At 41.2% G+C, this 17,370-nt stretch overlaps 2 protein-coding genes across 2 annotated transcripts in view; one reads left to right on the top strand and one right to left on the bottom strand.

The window, feature by feature from the left end:
* Positions 1-17,370, top strand: part of mtor (mechanistic target of rapamycin kinase) — a 51,307-nt gene that overhangs the window by 17,336 nt on the left and 16,601 nt on the right. The window contains exons 29-33 of the mRNA XM_029156384.3: positions 11,729-11,804; positions 13,079-13,218; positions 14,036-14,136; positions 14,634-14,749; positions 16,905-16,982. Coding sequence (XP_029012217.1) covers positions 11,729-11,804; positions 13,079-13,218; positions 14,036-14,136; positions 14,634-14,749; positions 16,905-16,982 — 511 coding nt within the window. The remainder of the gene's footprint in view (positions 1-11,728; positions 11,805-13,078; positions 13,219-14,035; positions 14,137-14,633; positions 14,750-16,904; positions 16,983-17,370) is intronic.
* Positions 1,854-4,829, bottom strand: angptl7 (angiopoietin-like 7). The gene is made up of 5 exons (XM_029156385.3): positions 4,299-4,829; positions 3,197-3,297; positions 2,897-3,091; positions 2,540-2,735; positions 1,854-2,455 (listed from the first exon to the last, which is right to left on the bottom strand). The coding sequence occupies exons 1-5, from the start codon at positions 4,660-4,662 to the stop codon at positions 2,286-2,288; spliced, it is 1,026 nt and encodes a 341-aa protein (XP_029012218.1). The 5' UTR covers positions 4,663-4,829; the 3' UTR covers positions 1,854-2,285.

Here is a 17,370-nt window from a genome sequence, read left to right as displayed (position 1 = left end):
GTAATTGGTCATCAGCTTTTTATACTTGCCTTTAATGCATATTTGTCCTCACAAAACACAGGTTTGACCAGAGATTTGGCCTCTGAGTTGAACGGTATTGCTTAAATATTAAAGTCCTCCGCTAGAGGCTATTTATTTTTAAATCTAATTCTATTACTCTACCCATACAGTCCTGTCCAGCAACCCCTGTGATATCCTTTGTCATCCTTTCCATCTTCTTCGTTTTTGTCTTTTGCATGGCGGTGGAGAAATGTGTTTTCCAGACATCTAATTGGACACTTGCCTCCTTTTCATCTGAGTGTCTGGACCTGTGTTTCTCGAGGGCCTGTTTTCAATTTCTCAGGAGCCTTGATGGTGATGAATGATGGGAGCCGACACTCTGGGGTTTTCAATACCCCCATCTGGTTCGTGCCTCTCCAGGATTTCCCATAAAAAAAAAAAGAAAATCTAGAAGAGGTTGTGCAAAAAGCACTGTGTAAACCTGTCCCTACTGAGTCATGGCTACATAGAAAATGCACACTCATAGCTGATGTACACTTTTTGATGACAAGAAGACGTAACTGCTTTAGATGAGTCATGGTGTTGGAAGCATACCGATATAGTATTCATCTCATTGTATACGTATGAAAGATGTGTTGGTTTAGTTTAGTAAATAAAATGAGAAAGCAAAATAATCAGTTTTTAAGAGAACAGCTTTGGATAGAGTCAGAGAACAGGCTTTCTCATCCCGTAGAGTCCTGCCCATTGAGCTTCAAAAAACTGCTTCTACTAAAACTACTTAACTACTAAAACACCTTGATTTGTTTATTACTTTCTTTTAATTAACATAAAATTAGTTTTTAATTACTAGGATGCAGTATTGTGAAAGGTTTTATGAAGATCTTAACAGTAAAGTTCTTTAAAGCTCTGTAATTTACAGAGAAGTGTTGTGGTTTAACTGTAGCGACTGAAGCAGAGCATTGTTGCATCTGGACCATGTGGTAATAATAACAACTGTGGAGCCACATTCTTATCACGAACTACAAAATGCTTCAAAAAGGAATTTCAGTAAAGTTTGGTATGCTTAGATGTATAGAGGCTTACATTGTATTCATCCAGTGTGGCAAAGCAACATTATTTCACCTAAGTGAGTAGAAATGGTTGGCGTGGGGGTGCTACACGTGAAATATGTGTTGGTGAGTTAGCAGTCCAGCTCCACACCCTGGTTCCAACATCATCAAATAATAAAGGTGGCCTTTGGCAGTCCAGGTAAATGCTAAATACAATTTTTAAGAGGTGGGTTTCTGACATGAAGTGCACTAGATAAACTGTGTTTATGACAATGGCAAGGTTTCTGTCAGTAACAACTGACCTTTTCGTATTGGCCTTTCACTGTGTAGCACTGGCCAAGGCACGTCGCTTCAGTACGTTCAGTCTTTGGAAGTTGTCATGTGAATGTGGCTCTTTTTAAGGAAAACCTATAGATCTTACTTCTTTATGTGGATCTTTCCTTCTTATCGGACTAAGACTGCCATTGGTCTTGTGTTGGAAGCATTCCTTTGGAAGCTATTTGAAGGCTCTTTTCGGTTCATTTTTGTGTTTAGGTAGTAAAGCAAGAGGAAGCTGACACGATGGTACAATAGAGGGATTGTGCGTGTGCTCTTTGTTCCTACATTTGATCTGATGCCTTTGAAACCGCCTGTCATGTGATGACCCCAGAGTCAGAGGTTGGTGGCTGAAGGCCAGTCATTAGACATGAGTAAACAAAAGGCCTTGATTTACTTTGAGACTCCCATGGGGTTGTTACATTTGAACTATGCTACTGAACAAGTCAGGTGAAGAGAACAAACAAATAGCAGGATGTTTGCAGCAGCTTCTTTTAAAACATTTTTATTTTTTACCTCACAAAACAACTAAATTACAAAGCTGTAAACACTATACAAATGACATGTTCCCATTTTCCATGGTTTTTACATGGAGTTTTACATGTTGTGCTCCATCAATCACTGGGAATATCTTTGGTGGTTTGTAGCATTCCAACAACTCACACTCCAGTTACCCATGTGGGACAGTGGTAAAAAGCATCTATCAAAGCTTTTAAAAATAAAATATTTTACTGATAAATACACATTTAACTACAATTTACAATCAATCACGGCAGAAACATTACACATTCATCTGACTAAAACATAACCAGACGATCACAAACAACATTTTCATCCTTCTGCAGTAAAGGAAAAAGGTATTGGTGGGATTCCGCAGCATTCGTGCATGTGATCATGATCCAGGGCACGCAGATGAATCTCCTAAGGATGGAAACCTACTGGCCGCACCTTCATCTCCACTCTTTTGAGGGAGTAGGTGGAGCCATGCCAGCCGTACCAAGTGATCCCATCTGCGTTCCTCGTGTGCTCACCGTAGCGGTAAAAGACGCCGTTCAGGTTTGAGTCAGTGCAGCAGTTGTACCAGTAGCCACCTGAGAGGAGGAAGGAGAACAACCAGGCGTTAAGTCTTATCTGAGTCATCTTGTACATCACCACTAGGTCTTTTGCTCTCGTACCTTTGCGGATGGAAGCGCAGTCATCTAAACATTTGTCGTTGTCCTTGTTGTTGGTGCTGAAGTTGGTGTTGTTGTGGTAGCGAAGAGAGTCTCCAGCATTCCCACTGTAGTTGGCCAGGAAGAGCTTGTAGCTGTTGAGCTCGTTCCCCACGGTAAAGTAGCCGTACTCCGCATAGCGCGTCTCTCCCTCCCAGTCCTGTGTTGGAACACACATATAACATGATTAAGACGAACGCTGGCACAGAAACAGAAAACACCGACTGAATCTGCCAAAGTCTCAAACGTTTTGACTTATTACACTGCAACTTTAGCAACACGTTTGTTCTGTGCATCTTCCGAACATTTTCCCATACATACCTCCAGCTCAATCCTGATCACACTGGGCTGCCTTGTTAGACGGAAGATGTGGTCATTGCCTAGCCAGAAGTCTCCGCGGATGGATCCGAATCCAGTTTTGTACTGCTTCCAGTCACGGTTGAATGATGTCAGGCCGACCTTTCGCCTTTGGATCACAGTCCAACCGCCTCCATTTGTCTCCATATCACAGAAGACCTGCAAGAAACATTTAACATTCGATATAATGCAGAGGAAGCTCATAATGCGCAGTGAAATGAAAGAATGCTCAGATGCCGTACACAAGATTAAAGCAGGACTCACGCTCAGCTCAGGTGTCCCCAGAAACTCGTCTTTAGGCAAGTTATACTCTCCAGAGATCCTGTAGTTCTTAGTGAAGAGCGACGCACAGTCGTATATTGCATCTGGAAAGAAGTGACAAAGTTATGCTTAAACCATATGGAGTTTTTTTTTCTTTTATGATCCGTGTTTTAAAAAAGTCCAGACAGCTTTAAGAATATGTGAATGGTTGGACAGATGAAAACTGGCCTTTACCCTCACGAAAGCAAAACACATCAAAACGGATGGTGCTCTGTGCTGCACGGCTTAGATTTGGACTTGGCTTCTCTGTTTTACTGCTGTGAAAGCGGAGAGTTGCCATAAAGTGGGCCATGAGATCACTGTGGAGAAATCAGCAAACGAAATAGAGACAGAAACCTTCCACTTGTTCTAATCTGCACATACCTTCCTGTTCTTTTTGCCTTTAAAAAGGTCTTTATGTCCTCCTGGCCAGGGACATAAATGTGGCCCTGTTAGACCACACAGCCGAGGTATTGAAAAAATAAACTACGTCATGGCTGGTTACCCTCTCTGTGCCAGACAGCGCTGATTAGTGGTGTGTTAGAGTTGAGTTGAATGACAGGGAGGATATGGCTTTGATGGAGCACTTTATTGGCAGTCCTGCAGATCCTGGAGGGGCCATACGGCATCAAATTAATGCTTCTGACTTGTGATGGGGAACTCGACCTCATGTGTGCACTGTAATTTACCTCACGACCAACACAGCAGCTGTAAACTAAGTATAGTTTTCCCAATCAAGAGGAGTGTGTGGTGCTGTGTCTAAGCTAGTTCTCTTATACACCGTATATCCAAAATAGTGGGAATAATCTGAATTTATTATAGACATGAATGTTGCCTGTCTTATCAATAGAATCTCCTTGCAGGTAAAAGAAATGCGATTTACAATAACAACTCAGCTTCCAAGTGCAAACAAAAGGGCTATTGTGTTAATCCAGCTTGCTTTCATGTCAGTTCACGTGGGAGAAATGTTGGACTAAAGCTCATTCCAGCACTAATCTGATGACAGCATCAAAGTTTAGAGAACTCCATTATAAAACTACTGTATTAAGAAAGTATTGTCGCTCACCTGATGAAGTGTGAGTCGCAGACTGGAGGCTCTGCAGCTGTATGATCTCCACGCGGTTATTGATCTCCGAGTACTTGCTCTCTGCTTCAGTGACCCGGTCCTCTTGCTGCCTGTTCCGCTTCTCCAGGTCCATTATTTGCTTCACGACGTTCCTCAGGTCTGTCTCCTGCTTGCGGCTCAGCTCCCCAAAGAGGCTGGTCAGGTTGGCCACCTGGATCTTCAGCGAGCGCACCTCCTCGCAGCACTGCCCTGCCTTAGCTGGCTTTGAATCGACCTGGCTCTTCTTGGCCCTCTGGGCCCACGTCTCGGCTAACAGGAGCAGTGTAACCCCTAGGGCCACTAGGTTCAAGCTGACCTTTGCCATCGCTTTATACAAAAGTGTAATCGCACAATCTAAGGAGCTTGTTTTCTAGTCAGGTCCTCTAGCATCTGTTTCACCCAGGCTCTGTCTTATGTCCTCAGTGAAGCCCTTCTCCTCCTGAGCATCTTAAATATTTTGCCCGTGGATCCTCCCCCTTGCGCCCAGCGCACACGACTCACGGTGCTGACCCTCTCCAACCTTCTGAGTGGAAGACCTTTCCCATCCCTCCTCCCCCTGCCTTGCTTTGCCTCACCCACTCATCTTACTTTTACTCATTCCACAGAAGGCTTGCCCACGTTTTTCCTTTCTTTTGTCAGGTGTTGAAGGCTTCTGGGAAATTATTGGTTTGTTTGGTTTTTTTCTTTAGAGCAAGATGAGGAGCTGCAGAAACAAAACAAAGGCTGCTGTCTGAACTCGTTAGAGGTTCTACTTGATTCTCTGAGAAAATCTAGGCTCTGAAAGGCTTTGTGTCATTCAACTTCACAAAAACATTATTAAAACAATTAAAAAGTTGTTTTGAGCTTTAGACTAGGTGTATATAATTTTACAGCAATGTCTATAATCTGCAATGACATGAATGAATGATTTATCCTGGGTTTGTCTTCATCCTCGGGGCTGAATCGTTATCCAGTTGCCTTTACTCTACAAGCCAGGGGATGTGTGTGAAGTCACTAAGTACTCTTAATTGCAGGTAACATCTATTGCTACTACCTTATTTTTAGCAGATGTCGAAGCCAACATCCTGAAGCCAAGCCTTTAAAAGTTTTTTTGCATCAGAAATTTAAAGGTTAATATTACAATGCTTAAAAACAAAATAATATTTGCATTTAGTGGAAAGCATTTGGCCAAGAGAAGGCAGACGCAGACTAAATGTGCTGTCAGCACGTGTGAGTGTTAAATATTTTTCTAACACGTGGTTTCATGGTATAATGTTACCCCCTAAAGAACACAGAGCAGCACAGTGAGGTGATGCTCTGGTGGCTTTTAAGAGTAGAATAAAGTTGATGCACAAGTGCTAGTTGTCATGTCGTGTTGCCACTGCAGATATCTGATTTTGAAAAATGTTAGAATAATAATACATACAGTATAGTACTTACTGCACAAAGCAGCCAGTGGCTCGGTGAATAGTAGCCTTCTGGCCGTTCACACCAGTGTTTGCAGTCCGCTGCTGAATGGTGCATTCGCGTGACTTAATGATAGTGTTTGTGGGAGTTCTGCTTCTGGGCTGTCTCCCCTGTTAAAATTTCTAGCATGCCAATCACTCCTGAAGGGTGAAAATAATAACTGTGGTATGACAGAGGGGCTTTTATTAAATCTCTGTTCTGTGGAATTTCTGTCTCATCCCAACTTCCTTGAGTAGCTGCCAGCCCTGCCTACTTAAGTAGAGAAGCCTGTGGATCATAGGCCAGAGGCGTGGATGTGGGCTTCTGGAGGGGAGCACGTCATGCTGTGGGTACATTAAATGTCAAACTATGGGTATCCAACTGGAATCATATGAAAATTCGCTTTTTTCTATATTTACATTTCTCAAAATATTTTTTTCTTTTCTATAAATACACAAGTTTAATGTCTGCGAGATCTGAGGTAGACAGGGGACCAATAAAGCAACTTTACACTTTGATCCTGTTACATAAACTTACATCAACACGGACGCTTTGCTTTTCTTCAAATCTGAGGTTTTGTGTCCATTTTTGCCAAATGTTTGGCAGCCTTTCCTTGCTTCACTGCATGTCGACAACCAAAAAGACATTTCAGACTGAAAAATAAGGACGTGTTTGAGATGCTGCTCAGCATCACATTTGAGAAAGCATGTCTTTATTGTAGCTCCAAAATATTATGTAATTGTGAAATAGTCTGCTTTTGCTTAGATGGGTCATAGTGTTGAAGCTGAATTTCCGGATGTGTTAAATAACTTCCCTTTTCCATCTTGTTCCCGGACATTGTTCAACTGGTCACAGCCTCAAGATCACATTTTCTTTGATTAATTAACATTTTTTGAGATGCATATAAGAATCATAGACAAATAAAATCAAATAGATTCTATACAATAACAGTAAACACGTTTACTAAGTTCAGTTGCTGATGATGTTTTCTGCATGTTAAGTCTTAACCTGTGGATGCTATTTTGAGATAAATGACTTAATAATACAGTCTTTTTCTATGATATGTCAGGTTGAAATTACAGTTACAGGAATTTCATTAAAAGCTAGCCCACAGTCGGATGTTTGTAAATGTGTCAGATGAAGTGCTGTGCCATCCCATCCAGTAACTCCTATAAGTCACTGCTTTGCGTCATTGTCTTTTGGAAAAATGTGAATAACTTGCCTTCCTGGATTTTCTCATTGTTGTAACTGCTCTGAGTCACATGTCACACTCTAGCAATGCATCCCAGCGGCATCACTTTCCTACAGCCCTGGACTGTGTCCGTCAGTGCTAATACAGGAAAGTTCAGCTGGCTGCCTTTTGATTCCTTCAGCATCATGCTGTTTTTCCCTTTGACAGAGCTTCTTTAAAGACTTCTTTCCCATGTACCACGTTTGACCAGCCTCTGTGTAAAGGCTACAAAATTCCACTTCTCTGTGTGACTTTTCAAATAAGCCCATACTTTATAAAACTGCACTCTCTGTGACAAGTTGGATTTTTTTAAATTTATTTATTTATTTTTGTTTGTTTTTTTCCTGTCTGGCAGTTTAATAAGCATCATGCTGAATGTCATATTGTGATAGACAGTTTTCCTTTTTCAAGAGGAGTATATAGATAAAAAAAGTATAGCCAGTTGCTGAAAACAAATGAATCAATGGAGCAAAACAATAAAATATACTGTAAATAGGCACACAAAAAAATTAAGTTACACCTTAGTTAAACAATTAACACATTAAGTAAATAACTGCTGTAATATAAAAGTGATAATGTTAGATTAATACTGCTAATAATAAATGCTATTACACATAATACTTAATAATAGTTGCGATATACAATATCCCAACTATCATAATCAAACTTTATTAATAATGGTAATAGTAAATCACAGCAGTACTAACCTCTGTATTGGTTCTGGTGCCTTGTTAGGTTAGTAAAGCTTTAAAATAACATTTTTGACCAAAAGGGTGAGACTGACATTGGTGAACAGTGTCACTTGTGGAAACCAGGGTGATGAGCTGAAGTTGGCTTCTCTCGTCTGCTAATTGCAGCTGTCTTTTTTGTCTGATCAGGGACCAAGTTATCAGGAAAGGATTCATGGGTTTAATTACAGCAGAGCAGTTGGTAAAAACAGACTCCAGCTGATTCCAGGCTCCAAACTCTAAATTACGTAATCCTCATAAACGGTAACATCTTCCACTGTCGCTCTGTTCACATAAAAGACCTTGAGGGTGAAATATCAACGTTTAATAGGCTGCAATAAAAAACATACCTCACAGTGCATGTATTTCATTAAAAAAATCACAATTGGATGATTATTACTTTATTGTAAACACGTACAGGAAGCAACTGAGTCACCATGGACTTGAATTTCAAAATAATACATGAGTAATTATCTACAACTAAATGGATTCTGGTCACGTGTTGGGGTAAATTGAGCTGTTCCATATTCTCCATAATACAGGATGCAGTATGCACGGGGGCATGCTTGGACTCTCAAAGTGCCATACTTTATGCCCTGGCAGGCCATCAAGCAGTCTGGTGGCTTAGGCTGGTGATGGCTACCAGGTGGCATCTGTTGTCATACAGCGCATGGCGGCCAGGCATTGGCCGTCTGCTCACCCCCCCAAACAAACCAGTAGCAGGGACAAACAGAACTGCAGGGGAAGAAGATGGATTAGCCAGCATCCCTTTAGAATAGTTCTCCTGCTTTGTGTAAGCAAAGCTGGGCCATGTGGCACTGCTTTAGAGACGTTTCGTGACTCTGGGATGTAAAAGCAGCCGGGACAGAAAACAAAAAACACTTGTGCCAACATTTAGACAATCTTTTGCTGACTATTAAGTTCTTTTAGCTTTATTATTACTTTTTTTTTACTTGGCATTTAAATGTATAGCACAGGCATATAGCACATACAATGTATTATATATACTTTCATTAGACATGCAAAGTGTTTACATTCGAGGGGTCTTTTAATGTGGTGCGTATTTTAATGTGACAGTTTGAATGTGACAAAATATAATGTAAATATTTTATTGATTCTTCTGTAAATGACACAGCTAGACCTGCTGCTAGTTTCCATTGTTTAGGAGAAAGAAAAAGCCAAAATAACACGAGAAATAAATAAATAGATCGAATATATCAAAGAACTGGCGTCCTTCATTGGAAAAATGATTGTGTAATTTCACTCATGCCATAGTCAATATGCAGACGTTGAAAACCCAAATACTGTCAACAAGCGCTGTATATCGATCTCTGTATACACAGCAACAACAGTGTTCCAGTGAGGTCATGTTCACGTTTTTCAGCCAGCTATTTTCTGGGAGGCCACCAGAGACTCTTTGTTCTCTTGGCCCCTTGACCCGAAGGCGAGGAACACAGCAAATGAATTGTGCAGTGATGTCCCAGTGTGGTGATTGTGTGGCGTAAGCATGGCTGGAATGGCTTCTTCTGGCCTCCTAACAGTAATACTTCATTAATAGGGGTCAGAATTGATTTCTGATGGGCTTAACGGATGTAAGCGTGATTATAACAGTGTTTCTGGTAACACTTGAACTGCGGTTTGTTTCGCTTTTGTCTCCGTTTACTCTGAGCTTTTTAATAGGTCTGTATGTCTGGGTTATACAAATAAGCCTGACTTACCTCATCTGTCATTTTATTTACGCTTTGATTTATACTTTACTACTGATTACCGCACAGTGAGTAGTAAAGTTAAGCTTGGCCGTGCTGCTAAAACATTATCCAGCTGAAAAAATAAGAACGTTTGGGGACCAATAATGTCGGCTCATTCTCTAATCGTTAATAGCTGGTACCTGAATGTCAGCTTGACCCGTGTGAACAGTCTTCACCCTGACAACAAACTGATCAAGAGTATGGCGGCACTTGGCAGACAAATGTTAAAAAAATCAAAATCAGTAAAGATCAAGTGGTTATCTGCTGAATTAGATTAAGTGCAGCGATGGCGTCCGACTTCTTTCCGCTCGGCAAGATTCACATACAGTACATCTTGGCCTTTGTGGCACATAATGTCTAATTTCCTCAGGGATCAGGTTCCTGGTGAAAAGGCCAAGCTGCATAAGAACAGCTGAGATGGAGGGGGGGTGAGGATTATCTTTGTCATCATCCTCCTGTTCTGCATTTCTTTCCCACTTTAGTATATTTTTCATACAAAGTAGTAATGTCTAAATTTATTACATTAATCAAACAAGGTTGCCATATGGATGCTGATTCCTTTTTGCTAAAGCCTTTGACAGTTTGGCTGAACCTAGGTTCCATCTGAAAGATTTAGTCACTTTTTTCCTGATTGATATGGCCGAACATACGCAGTTATTGTCAGTGATGTATTAGTGTAAAGTACAAGGTGTGAGGCCGTTCAAGTTCATTGTGATCTGCCGCTCTGTTTTAGTAATAAAAATCAATCAAATCAGATGTGTTTGTCCTGTAATTGGCCGGTTGTGGCATGAACTTGTCTTTTCCTTTCCAATATTTTGTTTAGTCTAGAGACTGTTTAATGTGAGAGAGTTGTCCTTGGGAAGGTTTGTAGAAACAAACTGCATGCTAGACTAATTCAACGCTTAACGTTAAGCCTCTGACAAAGCCAATTCAGGATTGGCAGCATATTGTCACAATTTGTCATTTTTATTCAAGGTGTTTCTCATTGACCTCTTTGTGCATCACAGGAGTAAATCATTGAAAGGATGCCACGGTCTTGAGACATTTTTTTTCCAACACTGTGATGCAGGTTTTACTTGAGAAGTGACTTACATGTGTCTTGTCATCTGGATCTGTTCAGACTTCTCCATGAGCGGTCCACGCTGGCGGCCAGACATCTTTAACTCAGGGACATCCTTTATCCTTTGACTTCAGATAGAGCCACATCTAGGCAGCTCTAGAATAGATTGACCACTGCAATGGGTTTTGTGCTTGAGTATCTATCGATAACAAACAGTTTTTGTATATATTTGTTTAACATATCTTGATATTATTTACATGTGTATTGCAGAGCGTAGTATAGTTATCCAATTGGTTTTTGAAACAGTGCATGACACTCAAAGCACTGGAGAGTCACTTGCATATTTACTAAAATGAACTCACTTTGTCATGTTATGCAGTTAGACTATAGTTTGATTTCCCCTCGGTCCAGGAGGCCTACTCTGGGCGTCATCTGTTTATACCGCTGTCCTTTGATAAATCACTGCAAATGCAACCGTGTATGAAAGAACAAAATTCACAGTCGCATAGGAGTAAAGGACATTTTACATGAATCAGTTTCATCTCATGATATGTCTGGTTATAATTGGATTTAGACTTTTATTAAGCTGTTGAGATTCTAATATGCTTTTGTTTTTGCCCTTCAACACTTTTAATGGGCCAAACGTTGGCTTGTGCTTTTAGTTTAGCCACAAGATTCTGTATGCGGCTGCCACATTCAGTAGTTTCATGACCCTTACTCTGTGTCAAAACAGGGTTCTGCTTTAGTGTTCTGCAGCAGCGCTCGCCTCCTATCAGAGCTGCTCAGCAACCGACACTCTCAGGCACAACATTTTACAGATGAATTGGCCGTGGCCGTTAAGGAAATATAATAGACTTAGGGTTCATATGAGTGTTTCCAGATGTGGTGGCAGTGCGTGAGTGTGGTGTATACAAATGGGATTTGTGGTATCCTAACAGATGAACGCATCATTTGTCAAACAAACGTGACAAATGTCAGTAGATGCTTCTACTTTGTTTCAGTAAACAACTTTACGACAGGAGAAAATGTTTATTTCGCATTGTCAGTATGCATTGGGAAACATGAATGCAACAGCATGGTCTTGGGAAACCCAAGTTGATGTCATAGAGTTGTCACAGTGCTTGTGGGTGGATGTGCAGTACAGCAGATCTTATTGTGTAGTTTACCTTAAAGCTTAATGCCCCTGTTCTGTTTTGCAGCATCAACAACAAACTGCAGCAGCCAGAAGCTGCATCTGGAGTGCTGGAGTATGCCATGAAACATTTTGGTGAACTGGTGAGTGCATTTATTTTTCCAGTCTCTTGAACGAAGACTGTAGGGAAAAATATCTTCAAACTCATAAACTTTAAAAACAGCATTTGATCATTTATATTTTATGCCCAACCTGTAGCGATAACCCACACACACTTGGACTATTCATATCACAGAGCCTTTTTGGACACGTTTCTTCTCACTGTATCTTTTCCCCATACACACATTTTGACTTTGGGGATAAGGTCCGTGTGAGACACATACCCCCAGAACAGCCTGTTCTAATGTGTAGCATGTGGAAAAAACATCTGTTACGCTGAGCAGCAGTCGAGGGCAAGCGGCGGAATGATGGAGTTTTTGGTCCAGTTGACAGAATCTTACATACTTGCACACCTTTAACGTGTCTCTCAGTCACTGTAGGTTTTTCAAAAGGTGCTTGGGGAGTACAGTGTGCTTTGTTAACAGCTGCAAGCTAAACAAATTCAAGCTGTAATTATTTTTAATGCCAAGTGGTCGGTACAGTCTGTAGTATTACTATTTGCTGTGACTCCCTTTACGACTGCTGATGGGTGAGTCTACAGCCGCAGGATGTCACTCATACAGTCAAACACTCAAACAGAAAACCCCTCATTGTTTCATGTTTTCTGCTAGAAATGGTCCAGATAATTGGGCAACTTCTTAAATAGGTTCTACATTTGTTACATGATGACATTTTTTCATTGATAAAGGGACCAAAGTGTTTTAATAGAAAAGTTGCATTTATTACTTTTTAAACCTATGTCTGTGTTTCGACAGATTGCACTGTTAATTATTAATTACTTACTCTAATGCGTTATTTTTTTGAAGGGATTAATTTCAGCCCAACCTCAAGATGTCTTTGTACCATTTGCAAACCCATGAAATTGATTCCTTTGCCTTTGTGAGCAGCAATTCTGCTTTTTTGTTAAAACTTGCTGAAAGTTAAAAGACTGCAGGGAAACATGTTCGGTGTAGACTCCCAGGAACGTTGTTTACAAGGTGACTGTTTGGAAACTTTACTGTGGGAGAATGCAAGGTTTCCATTTTTAGGTTCACAGTCAGGAAGCAGCCAGGCCCCGTTCTAATGAAGGCTGATGTCTGCTTGTAAATGAAAAGCAGTGCAGTTCCACTAATCCTTTCTTGCGCTATAAAGCTATGTATTAAATTGTGAAACAGCCGAGATGAAAAACATAGTCTGATTATGTGTTTATTCTATGTAATCTTAAAATCACACAGTTCCAGTAAAGTGTTTCCTCTCTTCCGGTTTCTTTTCTCGCTAGGAAATCCAAGCTACCTGGTATGAGAAGCTGCACGAGTGGGAGGACGCCCTGGTGGCGTACGACAAGAAGATTGACATGAACAAAGAGGATCCAGAGCTCATCCTGGGCAGAATGCGCTGTTTAGAGGCCCTAGGGGAATGGTATGTTAGTCGACATTAGTTACAATGTTATAACATTTAGGCCTCAGATTCACTGACAGATTCAGAGTCATATTGTCAGTGTTATATTTTTCCTACCTTTGCCCCTTAATTTATAAATGTAATTCCGTGAAGTGATAAAACAAAAAGCAAACCTCAGCTTCAAAATGTTGCTCCCAGTGGATTGTAAAGCTGATGAAGCTTTATCATCATATGCAGCCTATCGGAATTGAGTCCCGACACAAGGTCCTTGATTACTGGGGGGAAATGAGGAGAAAAAAAATAGTTCTCTCTCAACAATGTAATTTTACTGGTAATTTCACGAAGAGGCATCCAACAGCAGTGAGAGGCGCCACAATGAAACCCCACCGCAGCTCAATGACCGCCCACCTTCAAAAAGCAGGTTTTTGGGAAAGAGAAAGTCACAAGATGAATGACGCGTCCAAATATGCGGATCGTTACAGAATCCATTACACCAAGCACATGTTAATTTGCTTATGTAACCTACTGTTTTTCTGCCACTTAGCAAGCTGTGATTCATTTTAAAAGGAAATAATTCAATAATTTCACTATGCGGCTACAATGTAGCAGAAGAGAAGGTTTGTGAGTTGTGGGTGAGTCATTCTTGGGGATGACATAACAGTTAACCACCTCATCTTCGAGAGGTCGGCCCTAAAGGGGCGAATAGTTTGAAGTCATTAATGTGAACGTGCCATAGGAAGTAGTGTAAGTGCTTTCAGAAGTCTGAATGTGGTTTTAAAAAAATCTGGTTTTGCTCATCCTACAGTAGAACTCAGAATTTGTGCTTAATGCTTTCCAGGGGACAGTTGCACCAGCAGTGCTGTGAGGAGTGGACTCTGGTGAGTGAGGAAACGCAGGCCAAGATGGCTCGCATGGCAGCAGCCGCCGCCTGGGGTTTAGGTAGGCAACTGCTCTAATAACTAATAATTGCAGCAATGTCTAACCAGCATACTATATAGAATGAAGCAGTGGAGTTTTTTTAGAACAGACTTGAGCATGGAGCATTTACAGGCTACACTGTGTGACTCAGTGCAACTGTTAGACTGAGATCCTGCCACACATTATTCACATAAAAGAGATGGGAGTTATATTCAGTCAGTCAGTTACGTGCACCTAAGGAACCTGGTTACTGGAAAACAGTGGATGTGTCACAGCAGCTGCATAACCTGAATGAAACAATAAAGAAATAATGAAAATGGGAAAAGAGAGGTCCAGACACAAGCTGGTTCAACTCTCAAAGTACCCGTGAGGATTATGGTCTTATTGTTTTGATCAATGTGTTTGCATGAGGAGGGTCTCTATAAACTTTTTGTCTTCATAATCTATAATCACATTAGTTATTCCAAATGTAGGTCTGTCTTTGTGCCGTTTCACATTTATTTGCTTTCCCTATCCAGGACACTGGGACAGCATGGAGGAGTACACATGCATGATCCCCAGAGACACTCATGATGGAGCTTTTTACAGAGCTGTGCTAGCTCTGCATCAGGACCTCTTCTCATTGGCCCAGCAGGTGGGTTACGTCATCACTCACAAATCTATATATTTAAAGTTGTGTTATTCCCTTCAACATAAATAAGCCAGATGTTTCTACTTGGTAACAGTCACTGCATACACAGAATTGTTGTTTGTAAAAGGATGGTATTTCCCAATTAGGTCAAACTTATTAAAACAAAAAGAAAATACACATGGCTTGATTTTTCTCTTCTGCAATGTAGTAGCTACTCAATGTGGAAATATTCTGGCACTGCTGAAAAGCAAAATCAATTCAGTTTGAACATATAAAGCCTGTTTCTCTCTCATCTGCATTTTGACAGACTCTAGTGGAGGTCATGGTGCTGTTTAGTCGTTTGATGAGCGCTGGGGATCGTGGATGAGCTCACGGTCCCTAGAGACACATTTGTTCAAGCTGGATGCCAGCATGTCTAGTAAACACACACCGGCTCCAGTAAACACCTGCTCCTCCGCTTTCCCTGGACTCGTACACCATGCTCTGCTTTGCCACAAAGCACTGGAGTTTTGTTCTGTGTACTTCTTTATGCTCCACACCCCCCACCCCCCATATTGGGATTGCGTCTAAGTGGGACCTACATCAGATGAGACACTGAGACTGTGCACAATAAAGTTAGCGGTAAAATGCTAATTGTGAAAGTTTGAGCATTTAAATGTAATCATGAGCTGCTCCAAATGTGCTCGGTCTTTGATTTTATAGGGTGCTTCCTTTTTTCCACAACAGCCAGACATGTGCTCCAGGAGTCTTTGCGCAGCCTGTGTGGAAGCTTTGAGGCTCAGTGTTTGGTCTGCCTCGGTGACGGTGTACACAGTGATGCGTTTTGCAGTACAGCGGCCTGTCCTCCCAGTCACTAGACATTTAGAACACATTTGATTTTGGCAGTAGTATGAAGGGTTTTGCGCACAAGGGCCAATTCCATGACTTCTACATCACTTTTAGGCTTTGTTTTGAGTTTCCTCTGGTGGTGGTGGTGGTAATATTACAACACGTGGACATTACGTAAGGACATTTACACGACCTTTGCGAAAGAGAGAAGAAGCTTTGGTCATGGTTTGTATGTTCTGCCAGAAGCGAGACACTGCATTTATCAGGAGTCGTCTGGACTGCACATTTCCAGTGAGGCCCCAGAACAGTAATTCAGGCGTAAACAGGACCATAACTAAGTGGAGGCTGTAAAAAAGCAGCCTCATTGTCACCTCATTCAAACCACCCTCCTCTTGTTATACATGTCGGAGGTGGTATTTTGCATGCCATCCCTCTTTTCACTTCCTACGAAAAATAATTTGTGGGAGTGGGCCTGAAACAGCTGTGCCCTGGAACTTACTGTAGTCGTTTCTCCTCTCGATTCACCTTCCGAGTAATAACAGTTTCTAAAAAACGCAAACTGTAAAAGCCCTGGAAATCAGCTGACTGTCAGCCAGAGCACTCATTTGTTCCATTGTTTGTTCCCGGAGCTGGTCTTTCCAGGCCCCAGGGTGCTCGCTGGTACTGGAATGTCTGCAGTGTCCTTGAATTCGTAAAGGGAGTCCTCGTAGCAAAAGCGGTGATCTGGAAATTTAGAGTACAGCGAGTACAATAATACACCCAAACACTGCAGGATTAGGACATATTTTTGGTGCATTAACATTCTCTGACAGTTTTGAAAAAGTTTCAGCATTTGCATCATAGTCAGGGCAGTTCAAGGCTCCTCTTCCATTCTCTAAATGTACATGTTTATTTAGACTCTTTTAAATCCTTATGGTTGCATAACTTTCACACTTTTTTTGCTTTCCCTCATGAAACACTTGGCCCTCAGCAATGAATCAAAACATTTAGCTATACAGGCAGGCATTCTCCTCCTGCTTGCGCTGAAGTGTCACTGTTGGCATCTCTGAAGTGCAAAGACTGTGAGCAAGAAGCAGTGGCGTGCCGCTGTTTGTTTGCTTTTGTTCCCCGGGTCAGTCCAGTCCTGACTGGTTCTGATGCAAATAGCTCGTTGTGTAGAGGTGTGAACTGTTTCATGGCACATTAGGAAAGCACTTAAATCAACTCAACTAAATCAGTGAGGCCTTTGTTGACAGTTTACAGTGAACCATTGTGTCTTAGACCATTATTCAAGTATAAGTATCACCACACATTTCTTTAAAATGTAATCTGGCTCTGTTATTTCACACAGTGTATTGACAAAGCCCGAGACCTCCTGGATGCTGAGCTGACGGCCATGGCTGGAGAGAGCTATAGCCGAGCCTACGGGGTGAGCAATGCTTTGACGCAGCGTGGTATTCAACTCCTGTCCTCATTTTCAGAACATTATAATGCAGAATTTTATGCCACTACAAAAGCATTGTATTGTGGTCATTTCTAAATTGCCTTCAGAAGTCAAACCCATAAATATTTAGTTCAGCTTCCCCATGCCCTATTTGATTAACTGAGAAAGTGGAAATAAACAAGTAATGATTCAAATACCATGAAGCCAAAAGACAGATGTTTTTCTGCATGCAGTCCTGATGAGGTGACAGCCTCATTAAAATCATTTAAGTATAATAGTTTTTTATCTACATATCACAGTATGCATTATTCTCTGTAATATAAAAGTTTATCTCATTCTGAGTCATTAGGTTAAATGCATGGATTTGAAGTGT

This window comes from Betta splendens, chromosome 7 (assembly GCF_900634795.4).
Source record: "Betta splendens chromosome 7, fBetSpl5.4, whole genome shotgun sequence".
NCBI lineage: Eukaryota > Metazoa > Chordata > Actinopteri > Anabantiformes > Osphronemidae > Betta > Betta splendens.
This window is presented reverse-complemented; position numbering and strand designations above follow the sequence as displayed.